The 21,967-nt window shown below is 33.0% G+C and overlaps 1 protein-coding gene across 1 annotated transcript in view; it reads left to right on the forward strand.

The window, feature by feature from the left end:
- Nucleotides 1-1,708: 1,708 nt before the first annotated feature.
- The window catches only part of LOC129004944 (parathyroid hormone/parathyroid hormone-related peptide receptor-like), a 39,307-nt gene continuing 19,048 nt past the window's right edge, over nucleotides 1,709-21,967 (forward strand). The window contains exons 1-4 of the mRNA XM_054433665.1: nucleotides 1,709-1,835; nucleotides 18,252-18,309; nucleotides 20,063-20,159; nucleotides 21,427-21,536. Coding sequence (XP_054289640.1) covers nucleotides 18,289-18,309; nucleotides 20,063-20,159; nucleotides 21,427-21,536 — 228 coding nt within the window. The 5' untranslated portion in view covers nucleotides 1,709-1,835; nucleotides 18,252-18,288. The remainder of the gene's footprint in view (nucleotides 1,836-18,251; nucleotides 18,310-20,062; nucleotides 20,160-21,426; nucleotides 21,537-21,967) is intronic.

Consider the following 21,967-nt stretch of genomic DNA (forward strand, 5'->3'; position numbering starts at 1 on the left):
CTGGACCTTTAGATTTTAGTGGGTGTTTAATTGATTGATCAATTCATTTATTTGTTAAAGCTACACTCCAGGTTAACTATACACTTTAGACTCCAACGGTGTATAAGCCATTTTCCTACCCTAAAATATTAGTCATTGCAATAATAAACTTAGTTTGGTGTTAATTTAACTGTTAATTGTGGTTTCATTCTGGGTTATTCTGTAATGCTGCAACAACTCCGATTGGAATGCATTAATAACTGTATTTTGGTTTCATAGATTCCTGAAGAATAAATGAGCATGATCAACAATTATGGATCAGGCGATTGATAATTTTAGTTGCTAAAGTTTTCAACTCAATTGAGGCATGGTCAGAGAATATTGATCCTAACGCACAAGATGGTGCACCGATTTACTTTTTACGTCCCTAGGGGGGGGGAAATATTCATCATTATGAGTTATATATAAATTTAAATATGTTGATCAGTAAACTAAGCACGCTAAAGCTGGGTTTTCCTAGGCGCGTAGTCGGCGAGCGGAGAGAGGAACGCGGAGAGCGGAATTGAAATTAACATGGCATTCCGCTCCGCTTCTAGGAAAACAGTAACATTAAATTGCCTAAGACAAGCTGAGTCCGCTCTCCGCGTTCCTCTCTCCGCTGGCCGACTCCGCGCCTAGGAAAACCCAGCTTGAGCTAAAAAATGCCACCGCCACAGCAAACCTGAAGACTAAGCGAATTTCCATTTAACTGATTGGATTTACACTAAAATGACTCCTTAAAAATATCACATTTATTCCCTATTTAAATAGCATTATTTTAACGAGTACTTAGGTTTGCTGTAACAGGGAGGGTAAAAAAGGTGTTTTTTTGTAAAATTTAATAGTTTAGTATGAAATTAATGCATTTTCCAAATTTGATCAAAATATGATCCAAAATATAAACAAGCAAACAACAACAGTTAACTTATTCTCCATAAGAATAACATAGGAACTTTAAATCTACAGTTTTTTGGAATTTTCTCCGTAACCATTAGGCGTATAATAACGCTTCAATATACTACATCATTTGTTTTTTAAGCTCTACAAAATGGTGTGGAAAGAAAATGCTAAATTTTAAGTTTTTAGGGTCAAAAATGGGAAAAAACCAATTTTTGCCCCATAAAATCCCCCATAAACCCCTGTTCCAATAGTCCGATCATGCTGGTTTGCGAACTCGTTCGAATAAACGTAGGTTTACATGTTTGTACCAAATTTCATCAAAATCGGATGATTTTTGCTCGAGTTTTTTGCGCTAACGGACACATATATAAAAATATACTGTATATATATATGAATTTGAACGGTTGGCGTTTTTGGTCTCTAGGGACCTCAAAACGAAAAAGTAAATTGGTCCCGGGTCCAGGTCTCACTATAAGTACTACGGTAATAGCTCATTCCCTATAGGGGAAATTCGCTAAAAGAACCAAATTGTGATATAGACCCAAGCGTAAGGCAAGAAAGATTTTAGCGTGTTCTTCTACATGTCCACACGCTAAACCACTGCAGCCAACTTGTTAATAAAAACAAATAATCGGCAACAACAATGAAACATCTGATCGTAGTAAACACGACGCAGGGTTATCACCTGATTGGTTACATCACTGGGTTCTTATCTTTCAATTGAGAACTCCTTAGTATCAAGAAAGCATTCACGTTATTAAACACTACTCCGCCTTTGTTAAAATGTGGTTCAACTTTGTTGCTGTGAAATAGCTTTAATTTATCGTGCGTTGGCGAATTACTGTGGTTTTATTTAACCTGACATGTATTAGTGTTAACACTTGGAACTAGTTTATGAAACATCAGCTTCTCAATATGTACGTAATTACAACGTATTTTACATCTAGCGTTTACTGATATATACCTAATGATTTAATGATAATTAATAATAATAATCTAGTATGCTAACATTTCCTTTTCCTAAGCGTTAAGTAGTCTCAAAGATTGATTTAAAAACAACAACAATTCTTTACATGTAGTGTATTTTAACATCATGGCTAAACTTTCAGAAGTAGCTTAATGAACATTCTGAGTGAAAATTTTCCTTTTAACTAAATTTATCCAAACTGCACATCCTTCTGCCAAATAAATTGACTCACGTTATACATTCAAACAGCAGGAACCGCCAAATCAATCATTATCTATTTCATAGATAATTTACCGAAGGTTCATACGTATAAGCAACATGTTTCTATCATTTACCCCACAAGAACCCTTTACAAGCAACTGTATATCTAAGAACTAATTAGCCGTTTGCAAACATTGCAGTGTGTTGCACTCGCCATCAAAAGTACAAGTAGCTGCATTCCATTATCATAACCTCAAAACGTGATCATCTACTTGAACGTGCTCTTTAGTTAAGAGTTTAAATAGAGAAAATAAACGGTGGACTGTAATTTCATTGGTAAATATATGTACACTACTTTAAGGTTTATTACATACATTTATACAGTACTGATAAATTAGTAACAAAATAAATAAATATTGTTAAATTTAATATCACCATTTTAGCGACAGATTAGGTCATGGTTTATACTGCCTCACTTGTTGTGTCAAAGAATTTAAAATAATTTTCTTATAAAGCAGTGAAGGTTGTAATAATTTATTTACTGAGTACCACGTTGTACTAATTCTAACGTAAAGCACGGGAAATATTAACATTGATGTTTACTTCTACCAAATGATAAATTCGATTGGGTTTTCTTTAGCAATGTAATGCAAAGTTCACACACGTATCCATGTAAGACGCATTTTTATTGCCTTGTATTGAATAGTGACCACCAAACCCCTAACAGCCAAAAACATTCATTCCAGAATGATTTCATATAACCTAATATTGACTGACCATGTGACTGGAATCAAAAACTCAAACCTGCAGCCTCAAAATTTAGAGACAAAAAAGACGAGCACCTTAACGACCCAGCTACCCAGTCAGGAGGTCTATATGTTTTAGCAAAACTATCAATATGCACTGTACTACTTTACTAGACCATTATTGCTATTGCCATTAGTATTATTTTAATTATTGGAATCGCTTAGCTCAAACAGTGTAACACATAACTGAAAGTGGAGGTTCGTATACAATTTTAACGGACTGTAATGCCTGCAGTACACTATCGCCGAATGTAGGCGAACTAAGACGAACGCGATAGTGTACACGGTGTGCTCGTGTACATTTGGGGTAGTTCGCATCGCCAACATTCGTGTTCGGGTGCGCTCGCTTTTTTGGCGGTCTCCCGTCGCGAATCAAAGGAGACGAACTAGGACGAGTGCCGAGCGCAGACGGGCACGAACATAGCCAGTACACACTCGCTGTCATTCGTAGTCATGGACGCTCTCTTTATACAGTATTTACTGCAGTGGTTGTGTGGTTAGAGTTTCTTTTAATTTTTTTTTTATTTAATTTTTTTCTACTAGATCTTATATAGATAAATTAATTGTACAAAGTATGGAGTATTCTAATGAGGAAACGCTCTTATTTTTGGAACTATACCATAGTGAGCCTGTTCTGTGGCCGTGGGATAATTAAATTGAATATATACATGTAAACATTATCGTTTAAGAAGACCAGCTTTTTAATAAAAAAGCAAGCATTAATTTTAAATTATTAAGCCACAGAGAAGTAAGAAACTTAGGATACATTCAAGTGGTGTCTCACACCAAACGTAAATTACAGAATTTCCTCTAGAATTTTCTAGAATATTCTTCGACGTAAGCGTCCATGTTGCACAAAATTTGGTGCGAATGTTTTGCCGCGAATACGCAATATTGGGTTCAGCACAGTTCGGCCGAAGTAGCCGATAGTGTACTTGGTTAGTTCGGGATGGTTCGGGCTGCACATTCGTCAACATTCGCGGTCGCAATCTGACCCGAACATTCGGCGAAACATTCGGGCGAATGTTCGGCGATAGTGTACTGGTAGCATAATGAGTAATGCTACGTTTCCATTCCTACAAGTGGCAGGCACAAGTCGCGGCACATGTCGAGACCATGTCGCGGCAAATGTCGCACGTAGTTTGTCATGCCGTTTCCATTCTAGGCACAAGTCCCGTGACCACAACTGGCAGGCAAGTGGTGTGGTGAAGTTTGGTGGTGATTTTGATTGTATTGTGTTCTACAAATCCCCATGGATGACATAACATCCTCTGATTTTTTATTTATGGCTGGTGCATACAATGAACTAAGAAGAAAACGACCTAGATGGTGGATAAGAAGTTGTTTTGGCTAAAAGACCATATTTGGGTTAAAATCCGCACATAGTGGCGTCCCCATCTTATATAATTGATAATTGACTATTGGAAGGAGCATTTAATTAATTGATGAGAGATTTGCGCAAACAAAGTGGCTTCAAAAATGTCCTCCAATGAATTTAACGAAATTTGAAGATATAATTACCTGTCATCTATGAACATGCAGTAGTTCGGAGGATCTGCGCATGCGCGAGTTGCAGGCACATGTGCCTGGCCGTTTCCATTCCAACTGGGCACATGTGCCCGCGACTCGGGCACATGTTTTGTCGCGCAGTCGGCGGGCACAAATTTGTGCCGGGCACTTGTGCCGCGACTTGTACCAGACTGTTTCCATTCCAACAAATTCGGAGATTTGTGCCCGGCACAAATTTGTAGGAATGGAAACGTAGCTTAAGAAGTAGTCGTACTCATTTTAAAGTATTACGTTTGATTTTTTAATTAGCATTGCGGTTTTGGCTCATTCTCGAAAAAATAAGGTTTATAACTCTATAAAATAGCTGACAAAAATAGTTTGTTTGAGAGTTAAACAACTTAAAACGTAAAACCACTTAAAGGCATGCTTCTTTAGGTCTTCATTCATATCTTACACTGTTAGGTATATTTCTTCAAACAAATGTCAAAATGATAAAAAACTTAATAAACTTTGAACAACTATCTGCCTCCTTAAGGCATGAAACCATAGATTTAATAATGTGTTAGTTATAATTTATACAGGGTGGTAAAAAAGTCCCTGGACAGTTAAATATTTTAAAAAATAATGCAGATAGAGCTACAATACTTGGTACAAAGTTACAGGGCATAAAACTCTATTTTAACACATATTCAGTGATCCAATAACTCTTCAGGGGGACGGCCCACAAGGAGTCGGAAGAAAATCTTAAATGGAAGCATAGGTCAATATGCACATCAAATTAAAGGTCTTTTTTAGTAGAATACAATGCCGCAAATCGCACTTCAAAAGGTTGATCCTGCGCAAAATGGCAGATGTTCAAAGATTTCTTGAATCCGCCATTTTGAATTTTTGAACGACTGTCATTTTTTACTCAGGCATTCTTTTGAGCTTGAATTTACGGCATCGTAATCTACTATTGAAGACCTTTAATTTTATGTGCATATCGACCTATTCTTACGTTAACAATTTTCTTCCGATTCCTAGGGCTACGTTCCCCTGAGGAGTAAGCGTATAATAGCAATGTAAATTAAATGAATCTTTGACCAACTGTCATTTTGCGCAGGATCAACCTTTTGAAGTGCGGTTTGCGGCATTGTATTTTACTAAAAAAGACCTTTAATTTGATGTGCATATTGACCTATGCTTCCATTTAAGATTTTCTTCCGACTCCTTGTGGGCCGTCCCCCTGAAGAGTTATTCGATCACTGAATATGTGTTAAAATAGAATTTTATGCCCTGTAACTTTGTACCAAGTATTGTAGCTCTATCTGCATTATTTTTTAAAATATTTAACTGTCCAGGGACTTTTTTACCATCCTGTATATTTTATGTTAATCTAATAATTAAATGAACATTAAAATGTTTTCGTTATGGAATGTTTAAATATTATAGTTCATAATATACATAATCATTGTAACAACTGTGTTTTTATATTTTAAAAAAAGGTTGTTTGTGGTGTAAATGGAGAATGACTTAGATGCCGTAGAACAAAAAGTCTAATACTTTTGCTCGTTTACTCCAGAGAGTTGATTTGTGGGATGTAATGAAAAGCTCTTGAGTTATAAAACCCTAGGATCATTAATGTTCTCTTGTCTCATTAAAGTCAAACACAACTTTCTTTCACTTTTTAACATCATTAACGTTTGACCTGTTTGTACAAATGGCTTTTCAAATTATCCACCATGAAAACGTATAGTATAGAAAACAGAATATACTTCTTCACTTTTAATTGTAAGCATATTTAGTTTGTAAGATAATTGCACGTGCAAGATTCACGCCTTTAAACACTTACGAAAATTTAAAGAAATTGACTACTTCTTTGAAAAGTACCGTACATATTATTTATATTTGCATTTTAAAAACTCTAACACTGTTCTAATTATTGCTAGGCAAACACTCGTGAATAAGCCTGTTGCAAAATAAAACTTAATGAACACCTTTTTATTTAATTGAACTACGAATACAAGTATAACTCATCACAGCTTTAATAAAATGTGGTGATTAACAAAATTCAACTAATTGTGATGTTGTATTTTCTTGTTTGTACACGTTAAAAGTATACCAACATCATTTACATTTTGATGGCACGGCAGCTAAAGTTAAAGTAAAAAAAAGCTAAAGCTAAAGTAGTATCAGCAAGTTGTATTTTCCCGAATATTTGACAGGTGTAAATCGCCTAACACGCTGACACATTGAAGCTGTAATGTTAGACTTGTAAAATACAGTATAAATTTTTTCACCATAGGGCGAATTAAAGTTAACAATTTAGTAATTTTTATTCAAATCTAAAGTGTAAGTTATATCACTATACATTACAAAAATATAAACAGAAAATGTTCATTAGTTGCAAAGGTTAACTATTTTTTGGGGGCGACTCTAAAAATATTTTATGTTGCCCATAACGTGTTTAGTCTAAATTAAGAGGCATTTCCTAACAAAAACAGCGAAAACTATAGGTATTTATATCGATCCAATACTTAAATGGTGGACACTTCAAAATAAATTAAGACAATTAATAATTACATGTTTAGGCTATTTATTTATAGTTTTGACAATTGGTGATGGCCACAATCCCGTGTAGTGTTATGATAGAATTATCTTATTTTCAGTACTGTCTTATAAACTTTTTTTATACAGGGGGTACAGCAGGGGTTATCATTTGAAATTTTTGAGATGCTCCTAAGCCACCTTAGTTTCGGTTGAAGTTACTAATCTAAGAATTTTTTTTTCAGTATAAAAAAGCATACACTAGAGTTAACAAATCTAACACTAGAGTGCACTTGGGGGTACAGTGGTCTATTTAAACCTTATGCATTCATACAGAAAATACAACTGGGTACTTTGCGTTGTTACTGAGAATGCTAAAATCATATGCGGAGTTTGTACTAGTCATTAGAATGAAGTTGTTTAAAAAAATATGAGCCATTGGGAAAAAATGAATTAACATACAATACAATAAGCCTCAAAAGCAGAAGTAAAAAAAAAAAACAATAAAATAGTGTGGTCAAGATTTTTACTCTTGACAGTTTTAAAATAAAATTTGATATTTAGTGTAGTTTTAGTCAATATATTTAAAACTAGTTTACTCAAAAATAATAAGGTCCATTATGTTATCCTCAGAAGGTCATATAATTTTGTTTTATATGCTTATAAATGTCTGTTGTTCAACATTTTATGTTCCTCCATTATACAATGAGGCCAATATCCATTTACACGCGAACCCAAAGTTACTGATTTATTTCCAAAAGAACATATCGCTTAAACTTTGTCCTAAGTAACAGATATTGTCTAACTTTGTGATGTATGGGTCCACGTTTAACGCAAAAATCAACCAAACGTCGTCGTATAGGGTACGTATAATCTGCTGTAAGGAAAGTTATGTCTTGTTTCCCAAACAAAGGTTATTCATTACCATTATGTTCTCCCATTCTGTCACAGTAATCGTTTGTAAACATAACCTTCTCAAACTAAGGAGCTTCGTTTAATGTCAGTTAAAACATCAATGTTTACAATATAAATTCAATGTAATTTTAGTAATTTATTTTAAAAGTAATATAAGTCGGACAAGATAAAAATGCATTGTAACACGAGACCATTTAACAAAATTAATTCCAATACATCATATTGCAATATTATTAATAAATATTTACCTTTGGTTTACAGTTACGACAATATTGTCCATTTTAAAATGCTATTGATGAAACAGCTTTAAAAGGACAATCATGCGTATTAAGTGAGTGTTAATCACCTGTTTTATAATACATTAATTATATTTCTGTGCACATCAATGAATTATTTCATAAAACCTTTGATTAAGGTCTTTCTAAGAAACCCTGATTTCAGGGGATTCGATTAACCCTGAGAAAAAGGTCAGCTGTGTGCTGACTCTTTACTGCAGTTTTGACCTAAAGATCAGCATTACCACCCTTCGTTAACTTTTTAATCAAAGTCATGGTTTGTCAGGTTTCACTTTCATATAACATACTTTCCGTTTATCAAAATTGTATTTCAGTGTTAAATTATAGAGATTTTTCGGTTCATACAAGTTAATTAATTAATTAAAATACAACATTGGATTTTGTCAATCGAATTTAAAATTTTATATCATTATTTAACTAGAATATATATATATATCATTACTATATTTTACTAGAATTTGAATAATATAATTAACGACGTTACAACCCAAAATAATATCCCTAGGCAGAGTAGACGATACTAAAAATAATATCTTATATTTAACCTTTGACTATTAATACAACTTCTGTATCCAATAGTCAATGATTTAACTAAAATAATATTCACATAATAATACCAAAACCATTTATATCTTTAAATGAATGAATGGATTTAAAATTGGTTCAACTAATTAATAGATAAAGGTCTTTATTGCTCAGTTGGTCGTAGTTAGCGTTACGTGGTATTATCATATGACGTATAATTTTAGTCTATTGTTAGCTTATCTCCATTAAAGTATTATTTTTTTACGCAAGTCCTTTTTTGTGTAAAAAAAACTTTATTGATAATAGATTTGCATCATCTGTTCCATTTGCAGTTGCATTATTTACACGAGATAAAGGATTGGAAGGGGGTTTTGCAATGTCAATGTACAACTATTTTTTTACTGCTTCTCATAACAGTCCGAATGTTACAAAGAGGTTTCAATTTGAAAACTAGATGACCCATGCTGCTCTGCAGCGTTGAAATAAATATTACATCTGAGAAATAATCAAATTTATCATTTTTGAGTGAGTAATACAGTATCTTGAACTTAAGTGGTTCAAACGATCAATAGCTCAAATTAAAGCCTATAATTTACTGATCATTTTGAGTCCGAAACATATAAAAATCTTAAACAATACAGGAACTATTGGGTTTTAATCATAGAAATCCTTATACAAATTATTTTTATGTTGGTTTGCTTGAATCTCGTCCGATTTGAAGAACTGATAGCTTAAATGAAAGCCGGTATTTCAATGAAGGTTCTTAGACCAATATATATATATATATATATATATATGGGATTATATAATTATAACTGGTGAAATACATCTTAAATAGAAGTAAGAATTCGAACATAAAACAAAGTTATGTTTTTGATCGAGAAATACTTTAGATTAATTTATGCTGGGTAGAAATACAGTAGATAAAATCGGTCAGGTAGAAGCGCCAAACGAACTCGGAAACGAAAACCAAAATTTAACTTGCATAAGAAATACATGGGGAGCAAATTACGTTTACGTACAAGCTAAGTGGAACTGTAGATAAATATATTCCGATGCTTGATGTGATAAAGGTGCGTGCGTGTATACCTTCAATTTGAGACCTCAACCATGAAAATCGGCCGGGTAGAAGATCCAAACGAGCTCGGAAAAGAAAACCCATTTTTTTATTATATAAGATTAACAATACAGTAACTGCAATGTTTGGTAATGTTTTTCGTATTTTTGTGTTCCTACGCTATAGGAATTGTAAATATTTGGTATGGGAGCCGTCGAAACCTTAAGCTTGCTACTATCTAACGTCGAACTTTTGTTAGATAACTCATCCTAGATCATTAACCGATAGCACATAACGAATAAAGTATGAGTCCAGGAAATATCTCGACCACTGACCCTTGGAATTGAACCAGTGACCCTTAGATTTGAAGGCGATTACTATATCAGCCCGCGACCAAGACTACTATTCAAATGCATAACCAAACTGTTGTATATACTATTTTGCACTAGAGCCATGGATTGTTTTTTACCCAATATACAACCTTTTATTGAACAAAAAACATAATCAACTCGCAGTAGTCTGAAATATACGTTTTCATGAGAAAGGTAAGCGATTTATGCAATCCAACACTACCTTATAGCAGCAAACTATTTCTTGACCTACTTTGTCCTTTTATGTAAAATACATATCCTTATAAAACACAATAAAGTTAGTTGTCAATCATGTACAAACACAAGTCACATTTGGTCGTTGCATGACACATAAACTTGTGAATCACTCTATCTACACATTCACTATGAGTGCAGAGTGCTGAAGTACGCAAGATAACTGCCGTGAGGTCAGACAGATAACACCGCCTGCATCGTACCATCGTAGTTTCAACGGTCTTACTAGAATCCGGATAATTTAAAATCCATTCACATAACCATTACTCTAGTCACAGTTTAAAAGTAGTTTACAGTCATATGTCTTAAACTTACAATCATATGAAAAAACTTAGATGAATGACATTAGTAAGCATTATATAGGGTTTCCCTAAGTAAATACAAAATATTTGGGAATAGGTTTAATCGTTTCAATAATAAAACAAAAAATAAAATAAACTTTTCCCCTAAAACTTGTATTAACAAAATATCTGCAAAAAAATCCCTAAGCCATATTTTTTGCTTCAAAGTAGTGGTAATTTTATTTTTTTACTTAAATTACAAAGAAATTACTGATTTGATCAAACAAAAATTGTAAATACTTATATTAAGTAATTACAGTTTTCTATCTAACAATGCCAATTTCAAAAAGATGTATTAATAAATTTCTAACGAGGTTTTAGTTGTTTAAGCCAGGAATATAAGTACATGGTGTTTATATCATGACTCATTATGAGCCTTTATACTTACAAGACATCCTGCATAGGTGTACTTCTTTTGGTGTCTGGTATAATAAGGCTATTTAGTTCAAGCGCACCGAACCATAAACACAAGATGACATAAAGTAAAATATGTTTAAAATGCTGTCAAATCCCGTAAACTGTGTTCAATGGAACTTTGAAACAAATTGTTGTGTGTACTTAAAAATATATTTTTACGGTAAATACAATACAATAGTTTTGGAATCAATGCAGGTTTCTAAAATAAAATCCAATTAACCTTTTGATTTAACTGTTCTGCATTTATGATGTATTTCTGATTAGCCATAAAGATTAAACCTCTTCAAAACTATTTTCATCTGAAAGTTTCTAAAGCTCTTAGGTGTACGATATCATTCGTCGCAAACATTATGAGAATTCCATAGTGTCAAAGTTTGTTTACCAGTCAGGGCAACTAAATATTCGCACGGAATCAATTTCCTTTTATATTATGTTTTAAAATATCAACCCACTGTGTGATGGCATTAATTGATAGGTAAATAACAGTTAAAGGGAAATGTTTGCATTAAATTGCATTTTAAATCATAGCTCGTCACCTATGTTTATAGTCAAAGAATCACTTTAACATAGTTCTGGTGATTTCCAGTTTTAGTTATTTCATCCGAATCATTTTACATTACAACAAAGTTATACTAAATGTACAAATTACTAGTGGATAGCACTAAATATCTCGTAATAAAGAATCAAAAACAACTGAAAATAGCCAATCATTGAATGGTAAAATTACGAAATGCGTTTGTATTGTATAAGATTCCCTGACAAAATTACCAAAACAGTTCATTCAAGCAGGTAGGTTCATGTTTCTAGCCTTTGATATGACACATAACATGCGGTTGTTATCTGCAGAGAGGCACTTGACTCGCCACTTGATGTTAAAACAGCGGTTTACTTGCTCCGCGACATTACTATCAGCTGAAAATGTCAAATCTTGTTTCGGAATATTACTGTCATGTCCATTAAGAAAAACACGGCTTATTTAATCAAAGATCCCTTACAATTTCAACTTAAATGAAATTTCCACGACATTTTAGCTGGACGATTCTAGGACAACCAAACACAATATTATTTATTTGCTATTAGGTTTATACTCAATGTATTAAATAGAATAATTATATTAACCTATAAAAGTTGATTGGATGTAAGGAACCCCAATTTTTTGGTTGAGGATTTAAATTAAGAGGAGCCTTTATCCTAAATTAAGATACTGGTGGGAGGGTTGGAAACAAAAATGTAACCGCTCAAAGATAATATCTTGTTCCTAGTAAAACTTCTTCATTTTAGTATTTTCGGATACAATGTTTTTTTATATATTTTTTCCATCCAATGGAAAGGTTTTAAATGCGAACCATGTGATACAAATGTTAGGTAGAGGGAAAATAGTTTATTGCATGATCAAACATTTTCTTCAAGACTCTCACACATTTTCCGACCTCGACTTGGGAAAATTACTGTTTGTCTATGCTTAACAATCCTTTTTGTTATAATTACATGATTTGCTTCTTGTTAAAAATACAAATAAAATATCTTAATTATTTGTGTAATTGGAAATTGATATGAGCAAGGATTGAACAGCTTACGTCTCGAAGATAATATCCACGTATTAAAACATATGAGAATTGGAAAAATAGTGTGACTTTGAAGCTTAACAAATTTACAATCTCGTCTCAGTAAAATTGTCAAACTTTAGAAGACTGTGATTGACAATACACCATACCTGTAATGATAATAATGTTGTACGTTTCCTCACCCCTCTACAGTATTGAATTTTTGATCGGAATGATAAACATTAGCTTCGAATGGTACCGAGAAAATAATAATACACCTTATGTGTTGACTTCCGAAAGGTGTAAACAGATTGACACAAAGGTAGAGAAGCTCGGCCGTAACTTGTCACTAACAACGTTCCCCAGCCCCATCCTCTACTCTGGCGCCACCGGCTACATCCGTTTGTTTTCTAGTATCGATATTTTCTAACTTTTGTTATTTTTTACTTAACTTGGAACGCTTAATCTAATCACTACACTCCAGATAGTTTGATACGATTATACTGTAAGTAGCTTCTTTCTAGTGTATAGTTTATTTGTAGGTTTTCATGAGTTATGCTGTAAAGTATAGCAGTGCTTATGACATTAAAACTGTGACATTTTAGCAAACGTTATGCTATTGGATTGTTAACACTGTGATTTTGCAGTGGATACCTATAAAAATGTGTTGTGAAAACGCCGAGAGATTGCTTAGACCACATTATATCTTCAGCTCACATAGCGCTGTTCTATATCAGAAAACGATAGAGAACTTGATAAAATTATTTAGCATAACAGCGTAAACTAAAAATAATCGGTGGAAGCCACCAAACTTTTCATGTACAAAGACAATTTTGAAATTGTGTGAATCGCGGTAGCTTGAAGTCCGAGGTTGAAATGGCACAAGATAAGCTGTGCTTTGATGTACTATTTACATGTATAGGGCAAATACTAAGTAATTTGAACTATTTATAAATTGGGGCGCTTTCATTATCACCTCCTACAGCCGGGTTTTCCTAGGTGCGGAAGTGGAGAGCGGAGAGAGGAACGCGGAGAGCGGACTCCACTTGTCTTAGGCAATTTAATGTTAATTGCGCCTAGGAAAACCCAGCTTAGGTTAGATTCCACCTCTCTTCGAGATCAATGGAAGGTTAATTTATAATTAAGTCCCGAATAAAAAATCTCAAATTTATCAACGAAGTAAAATGATGGAAGCCTTTTCGGAAGGAACTAGAAAAAGAATAAATTGTAAGACCACGTTGTTGCATATCCATTCTGACCATTTTTAATAAGTCATGTAGTTAAATAGTCCAATTGCATTGCTTTTTTATTGTTGACATTTCCATGTAGAATCCATAGTATATAAAAAAAAAATATATAGAATTACAAGAAAATATTAATATTAGTTTACGCAACGATTCGTGCGATTTAAAAACTACTGATATTGAGCATGTCCGTAAAAACCAACGTCAAGATTGAACGGACAGTGTCGAAGAATATCGGAACATGAATATACCCCCGCCGCAGCAAACCTTCAGACTTAGTGAATTTCCATCTGCCTGATTGGATTTAAACTAAAATGTCTCCTTAAAAATATCACATTTATTCCCTTATTTAAACAGAATTAGTTTAATGAGTACTTAGGTTTGCTGCAACAGGGAGGGTAATAAAGTTTTTTTTATGTAAAATATTAAAAGGTACTGTGGTTTAGTAAGAAATTAATGTATTTTCCAAATTTGATCAAAATATGTTCATAAACAAGCAAACTGCAACAGTTAACTTATTCTCCCTAAGAATAAAATGGGAATTTTAAAATTAAATTTTTGTTCAATTTTCTCCGTAACAATTAGGCGCATAATAACGCTTCAATATACTAAATTATTTGTTTTTTTATGCTCTACAAAATGGTTTAAAAAGAAGTTGTGAAAGTTTGTGTTTTTTGGGTCAAAAATGGGAAAAACCTATTTTTACCCCATAAAACCCCCCATAAACCCCCGATCCCATTGTCCGATCATGCTGGTTCGTGAACTCACTCAAGTTTATCCCACCTTACACCTTCAAACCTAATTTTATCACATACATATACATATATATATATATATATATATATAAATTTGAACGAATGGTGTTTTTGGCCTCTGGGGACATCAAAATGAAAGAGTAAATCGGTCCCGGGCTTAGGTCTTACCACGAGACCTACGGTAATAGCTACTTCCCTATAGGGAAATTCGCTAAAAGTGTCTCTTCAAACATCACTTTGGAAACTTCCATGGATCCACGGTACTTAAACATGTTACTAACACCTTAACCTAAAATCTATACCTGAGCTTGGGTTTTAAAAGGAGCTGAGTATGTTTTGGAAAATACAAAATGTACTTTTAAACGTTATCTAACGAGTCCATTAAACTAGTTCCTAAAGTAACGACCGTTTTGTAGAAAAAAACCTTCATAATATTTAATAACTTTCAACGTATGCGCGTATAAGAAAACTGTGTAAATGTGGTTTTCAAGGTGAAACTTATTTAGGAACAAGGTACCAACTATGATAAAATTCTAAAACGTTTTACCACAAAATTGAGAGTAATTTACGATGCTCTAGAAAATATTTCATTTTTTTACACGGTAAAATGTTACTTGTAAAGATAAAGAGAACAATTGTTGCAGACTTCAAACTAATGCGAATATTTGTCGCCTCTAGCATCAAATATGGAAATGAAACTGCATATAAAATAATCCTAGTTCCTCTTTATTAGATTGCTGGATTATTGATAGTGTTTGAGTAAAACTTGTTCTCCCGCCTTACAGCTTAAAACAACCAACATTTACAATACCAAACCAAATCACACAACAGCTTGATTTGTTTGATTATGAAGACATGAAACACTGGGAGGTCAGTGTGGTTTGTAGTCAATTAAGGAGGAACCCTTCCTCCAGGAGATAGATAAATTACAAGAATCACGCTACTCTAGCTGCACTGCACCATAACCTTACCTAGACTGATCGAAAAGTGAATCACTTACAAACATGAATAACTGCCAAAGTAGACACAAGCATTAGTATAGCATGATCATTTTCTCAATTAGATGATCAATTGTATAAAATTGTTTTTTATGTTCTAGGTTGAATTAGATTAGTAATTGTCACAAATGCTATTTTAGTGTAACCACCAAATTATACTACAGTGAGTGTAGCCAAATAAATAACTTCAATTTGAATGTATTCTCCTTTAGAGAATTGACTATGACATTTTTGTACTTTATTAGTCCAAATAATAGAAAGACGCCATTTGTCGAAGCTCTTCATACTGCTTTAAAATATTAACTTACTTTTAAGTTAAGAGAAAAGAATGCACACTATTTTTAATAAACTTTTTAATTATAAAAGTTGGGATGAGTTCAGCTTAACAAGGTTTGTATAAAATGACAATACTGAAGGTTCTTTATCAATACAGCAAGCTTGATTCGATTTATAACTAAGGTCAACCATGTAATAGAGATTCTAGGAAACTTAAGTCTTTGAACCACCGTATATTACTTTGAGCAGCAATTAAAGTCTTTTTAATTTTTAATTTGCTGTCGTACTGACCTTCTTTATAATTTAAATTAGCTCTGCTTTGTCTAACTCAACGAAGCTCCGTGTTTTCTCATAAACCCTAAGGATGCAGTTTTGAAAATTTCTTAAAATTGTTATCAAAATAACCATAATTTATAGCTACAAATGCTACTCGTGTTTTTTGAAGAGTAAAGTAAAAACTTTAGGGTGTACTAAGGATTCTTAAGTTACGACAAACTATTTGTTTAAATAGAAGTAAAATCATGCCACAGATTATTTATGCCATAACGTTCTACAGTTCAATAAATTTTACACATTAAACTAAATGCCGTTGAAACAAGTTGTTCTAATATTTTCATTCAGTAAAAGCAAAGCTGAAATAGTTTGAGAGAATACCTAAAACAGCTCACCGTTACACAGCCAAATGACTTCACATAACATAACTGTCAACACTAATGTCTTCATAGTGTTTATATCCAAGACACCTCTGTATAACCGGGGTGTGTTACAATTCTTTTCTCCATCAACTTTCCAGGTCAACAGTTTGGCGGTGAAATAAACTACAGCAAAATAAATGTTTATACCGGTTCACTGATATAAGTAATACTCTTTTAACTTAGTTTTTGTTCAATTATTATTTACGGATAGGGAGTAAAATTTAATATACGATCGTAATAGTAAAACATGTTGTGACCATTGTGAGTTGGATGTTGTCATCAATATACTCATTTAAAAGCAAAAATAGTTTGTTTTGTGGAATAGTTTTGTGTAAATTAAACATTCAACCCTAGCATTCATTAAACACGCAAACATTCAAAAATTAGTTTAAAACTAAAAGGAATTAAAACTATAATTCTGCTTGGGTCTTTTCTTTTGCCCTTACTTTAAAGGATTGGAAGAGCAAGGTGGTCTAGTGGCAGTGCACGGGACTTCGGTCCCCAAGGTCCCAGGCTTAAATCCTGGCAATATCCACTGAAATAGTTTGTTTTTCTCATCTGCTTTCAAGATACACTACTTTACATGCTACCTTTTTTCTATTGAACCTTTTAAAAGGTTATGTAATTTAAAATAGCTTTCATAGAGATGTAATGAATAAGCTTTTATAAAATGTATATCAAACTGAAGTTGCAACAATTCTTAGATGGCTTTTAAAAATAACCTCTTAAAAAAGGTAAAGTGACATGCCTCTTATAAGCGCTTTACTAAGCGCTTATAACACTTTACTAGCGTAACACGTGTTTAATAGCACAACGTAAAGTGTATTTTTAACAAGTTTATAGTCATGCAACGCTTTTTGATACATAGATAATTCGCAGTATACAAGCTACAAAATTGCAGTATCACAGAGAAGAAATAATCATATAATTTATCTATGACTATACACACACATTCATTCATTAATTAAGCACCACAGTGCTGAATAACTAGATTAAGGGTTACTCTGTAATTACCTTGCAAACCTAGCAGACTTTGAAGTTTAACTCCTAAGTTAACTAACTTTTTGTCAACGTTTGACCATTGACTTTTACCACTTTGTGGCCATTTAATCCAACGAGCGAAAATGATTACCAATATGCTGTAAATCCACATTTAATATAGCATAGCCAAAGTAAAGTTTGTCAAAAATGTTGACTAACCTGAAAGGGTTTTTAAAAATATTTCAATACTCAAATGAATGAATGAATGCAGTACAGGTTAAGTGTAAGAAAGGGCCATGTGGCCCTAACTTTGCCTGTATAAATAAATGATTTTTCATTTCATTTCATTTCATTTGAATGAACGAATGAATACGACTTTATTGAGCTCTTACCTAGGTCTTTCCAGGAGGGCCACACAAAGACTACCTTCTTAAAGGAGTGTTTTGTTAGTTCTTCTCTAAAAGGGAGTCCCAAGATAAATAATATTAATTTTTAGATACCACAACACAAATTAGATTCATGTTGTTAAATTAGTGATTCTCATAGGACTTTTAGTTCAAATTTGTATTTGCAGATTTCAGAAATGTTGACTTGTATGTGTAAAGAAAGATTGGGCCTTTTTGTCAAATGAATATATTTACGCACAATGATTATTTTTCTTTTTTTCCATTTCAGATGAATCGCTGACGAGATGGAAAAATAAGAACTTAACATGAAAAGTAACACGGGTTTGGTAAGTTTTAACTGGTTAAACTTGGAAAAAACTCGATGGTTAAGTATACAAACAATCATCTATTCATACACACAACATAGACATAATTGTGGATGTTTATAGAATTACTAATATGATTAAATCAGATAGCCTTTGCCATTACACGTTAAGACACCTACATAAGTACGGTATAAACTACGTCTTTATAAAAAAAAAAAAAAAAAAAAATAAGACAGGACAATAAAAACATTCGCCGCATTTCTAGTGTATAAGGAAAAACTTTGCAATACTGACACTTAATGTAACTTATGAATATAATTTTAACTTTCACACTATCCATTACGTAGAGCTAAACCTTACTATTGAACACTCAGTAAAATAAACTAAGGGTACCATGTAATAGAGACAAGTGTTTTTACTAAGCGCTTATAACACTTTACTAGCGTAACACGTGTTTAATAGCACAACGTAAAGTGTATTTTTAAATAGCTTAGTACTTATTTTTAGTACTTATAATAATACCACTTATAATACTTATAATAGTACTTATAATAGTGCCGTTAAGATGTTTCATTTTATAAAGTGTATTAATAGTTTTTTATTTGTAATTAATGGGCGAAGTGACACATTGCTGCACGCGAGAGACATGTTTGTCCACGAGCCGTAGGCGAGTGTGGAATGTTTCTTGAGTGCAGCAAAGGAAGTTTGCACTCGTGTTGAACATTATATTTTTCCTACAGTTACTATAAATCATATAAATAATTAGTCTTCCAAACACTGTTCAACACGTTTAGGTTAGGTTAAATCTAAACGTTAAACGAAATGGGGACACGCTGCACCAGGCGATCGTAGTCGTAATATCTTTAAGTGTTGCCAACTTATTTTCAAGCCTACACGTATTACGTGCATAATTAAAGCACGCTGTTTTGTGTTGTTTGGTTGAAATACTGGTGTGTACCAAAGTAAGGCTTTCTGTACTATAATCTGTGCAATGAAGCCCACTTTGTCGGGTGACTGTAGGAAAAAGTCTTTTAAGAAAATACGAATAAAATCCCTTTAGTAGTGCTCAAAATGCATAGCATTGCATAGTTTTAACTGTTGTAGCAAAATAGCGTCCTAATGAATGAACGAACAACGCAAAATAATAATTCAACTGTGAGTAATGCAATTGTGCAATTGGTGATCGTAAATAACAGACCAACCTTTGATCCTTTGCATGTCAGTAGCAAACATTCATGTATTTTAGAATATAACAAGTCAATACTCAGATTCCAGTAATAATAATTAAATACTTTTACGGAATGGGAAAAATTATACTTTATATTGTATTGAAATAGTAGAAGTGGATCTATGTTAAACAGGTTTGTTTAAAACTAGTAACTTGATTCCACCATTCGGTTGGATAATTAAATCCAGGGTTTGAATAGTTACGAGTATACAATTTTATTTAAAAAATTATTTCCTTACACTAAAATATTTGTAGTATATAATATCTCTTTGTGAGCTACACCGTTCGGAATCTGTACAAGCATGATCTGACGGGAGGTTAAGTGCTTGATTTGTATAATACCATTTTGTGCCAAGTTATATTTATTTGCCTTTATCGTTTGAGGATTTCAGGATATTACAGACACAACAATTAAAGTAAATAAGTATGCTTGAAAAATAGCACTTTATCAAAAAACCTACTACATTTGATCAATTTTCGATTCATACCAAGAAATAGAACATGTTATGCTAGATTAACGTGTTTTTCTCTGTCTTGGCACTTCAGAATGAGGCGTTCTATCGCCAAAAGCTAGAGCAGAAGCTGATGGTGGCCAAGATGGAGGCAGTGTGTAGCGTCGCCATCAACTCATCCACCATACCAGGTAAATCTAGTAATAAAAATATCAATACTTTCCTATCGGTTTTAAAAGTATGGAATTTCAAGTAAATTTTAAGTCATCAAATAAAGTGCTGCCGTTACAAATTCAAAGAATTCAGTTTCAGGTAATTCGAGATTTCTTTGATAAAGTCTTTTGGTCTAATAGATTTCACGGTCAGCCCATAGTAAGGGTTGGATATTATGAGCTGGATAAAATAACCCTTTCCGTATTTTCATGTGGACAACTTTATGTAAATTAGTGATAATATTACCTTCTGGCGTTCCAATTCCTGTAGACACTACTAAGCGTTTCGTCAGCACAGTGTCATCATCAGGTTACGCTATGGCTTCGTCTTCAACATTAAAATAAAAGTCATAACACACGATAAATACACAAAATCACATCTAACCGATCGGGAACATCGTTGCGGTGGCCACATCATGCGTAACCACATGTATAATTCTGGGTGACAATTCTAGAACGCCAGTGGGCAATAATATCACTAATTGACATTTGACGTTCCTGTAGTAGGAAATTAATTCTAACTTTATGTAGCTGAAATAGTACAGATTCCTATGTAAGGAGCTCTAAGTATTTTCTTGAAACACTTGGCCCACAGAACAGGGTCAGGTCTTGAAAATCAATAAAATATTCATATTGATAGTAATGAGCTTGTAATAACATTGTGAGTACTTCTGGTAGTTAGTTACTTAATCTTTAATATGTTGAACTAACTTTTAAAAAAAATTAATCTACTATACAATTGTAATGAGAGCTATTGATTTTTAATTCACTCTTTTGATACTTACTTGTCAATTGTTCGATTTACACTAGTAGTCTATTATTTTATGTTAATCGATTACGACTCATTTGTTTGTAGGTTTCGTTATTGAGCGCTATGTCCATGTTTTGTTCATTATTTTGAAATATGAATACAACTAGACCCATGTTACGTTTGTAACCACTTTTGGAATAAAACGAACACAGCGGAATTGTGCCACGGATGGAGTAGGACGAAATGTCTGATTTCTGTAAAATATGGCTACTTTTAAAGCTCAGAAAAACTTAAAAAACAGCCTATTGTAAACGATATTCTTATACTTTTATATTAGTTTATCAAAGTATCAAAAATTAAAGGAAAAACTGTATTTCATTCACATATGTGTTTTTTTTTTAAACTATGCATCATTCCTATTGTTGTCTAATTCGTATAATTTAACATACTAACTTTTATATTTACAATAATTCAATGTAATATTTCAATTTCCAGTGGAGCACTGCCCCATGGCCTGGGACGGGATCATGTGTTGGCCCACCACGCTGCCTGGAGTGCTCAGGTCATTGCCATGTCCTGGCTATATCGTCGGCTTCAACCCCACTGTGAGTTGTAATCACATCGGTACAATGTTTAAAAAGTCAGACATTCCAAGTTTCACTAATCAAAGTAGTTAATTTTACTTTAAAATACAAAATATTAGACCCTTTCAACCATTTGAACCGGAACAAGATAAACATTCTTAGAAAACATAACATTTTAAAGAGGATCAGTAATGAAAACATCAATGACGATAATTACCAATCCTACAATTATTAAGGGTAATTTGTTTTAACGCATAAAACTATTTGAATGGTCAGATAATGGTGATCAAGCAGCTTATTCTATCAGATAGAACCCCATACTTGTTATTTGTTTAGTAATTACTTGTGTCAGATGATGACCTCTTACTTGTTATGTGTTTAATAAATATTATGTGTCAGATGATGGCGTTCAAGCAGTTTATTTTGTCAGATGGAACCTCTTACTGGTTATG

Source organism: Macrosteles quadrilineatus, unplaced genomic scaffold (genome assembly GCF_028750875.1).
Source record: "Macrosteles quadrilineatus isolate MER2022 unplaced genomic scaffold, UCM_ALF_1.0 Scaffold_13__1_contigs__length_4303367, whole genome shotgun sequence".
Lineage (NCBI taxonomy): Eukaryota > Metazoa > Arthropoda > Insecta > Hemiptera > Cicadellidae > Macrosteles > Macrosteles quadrilineatus.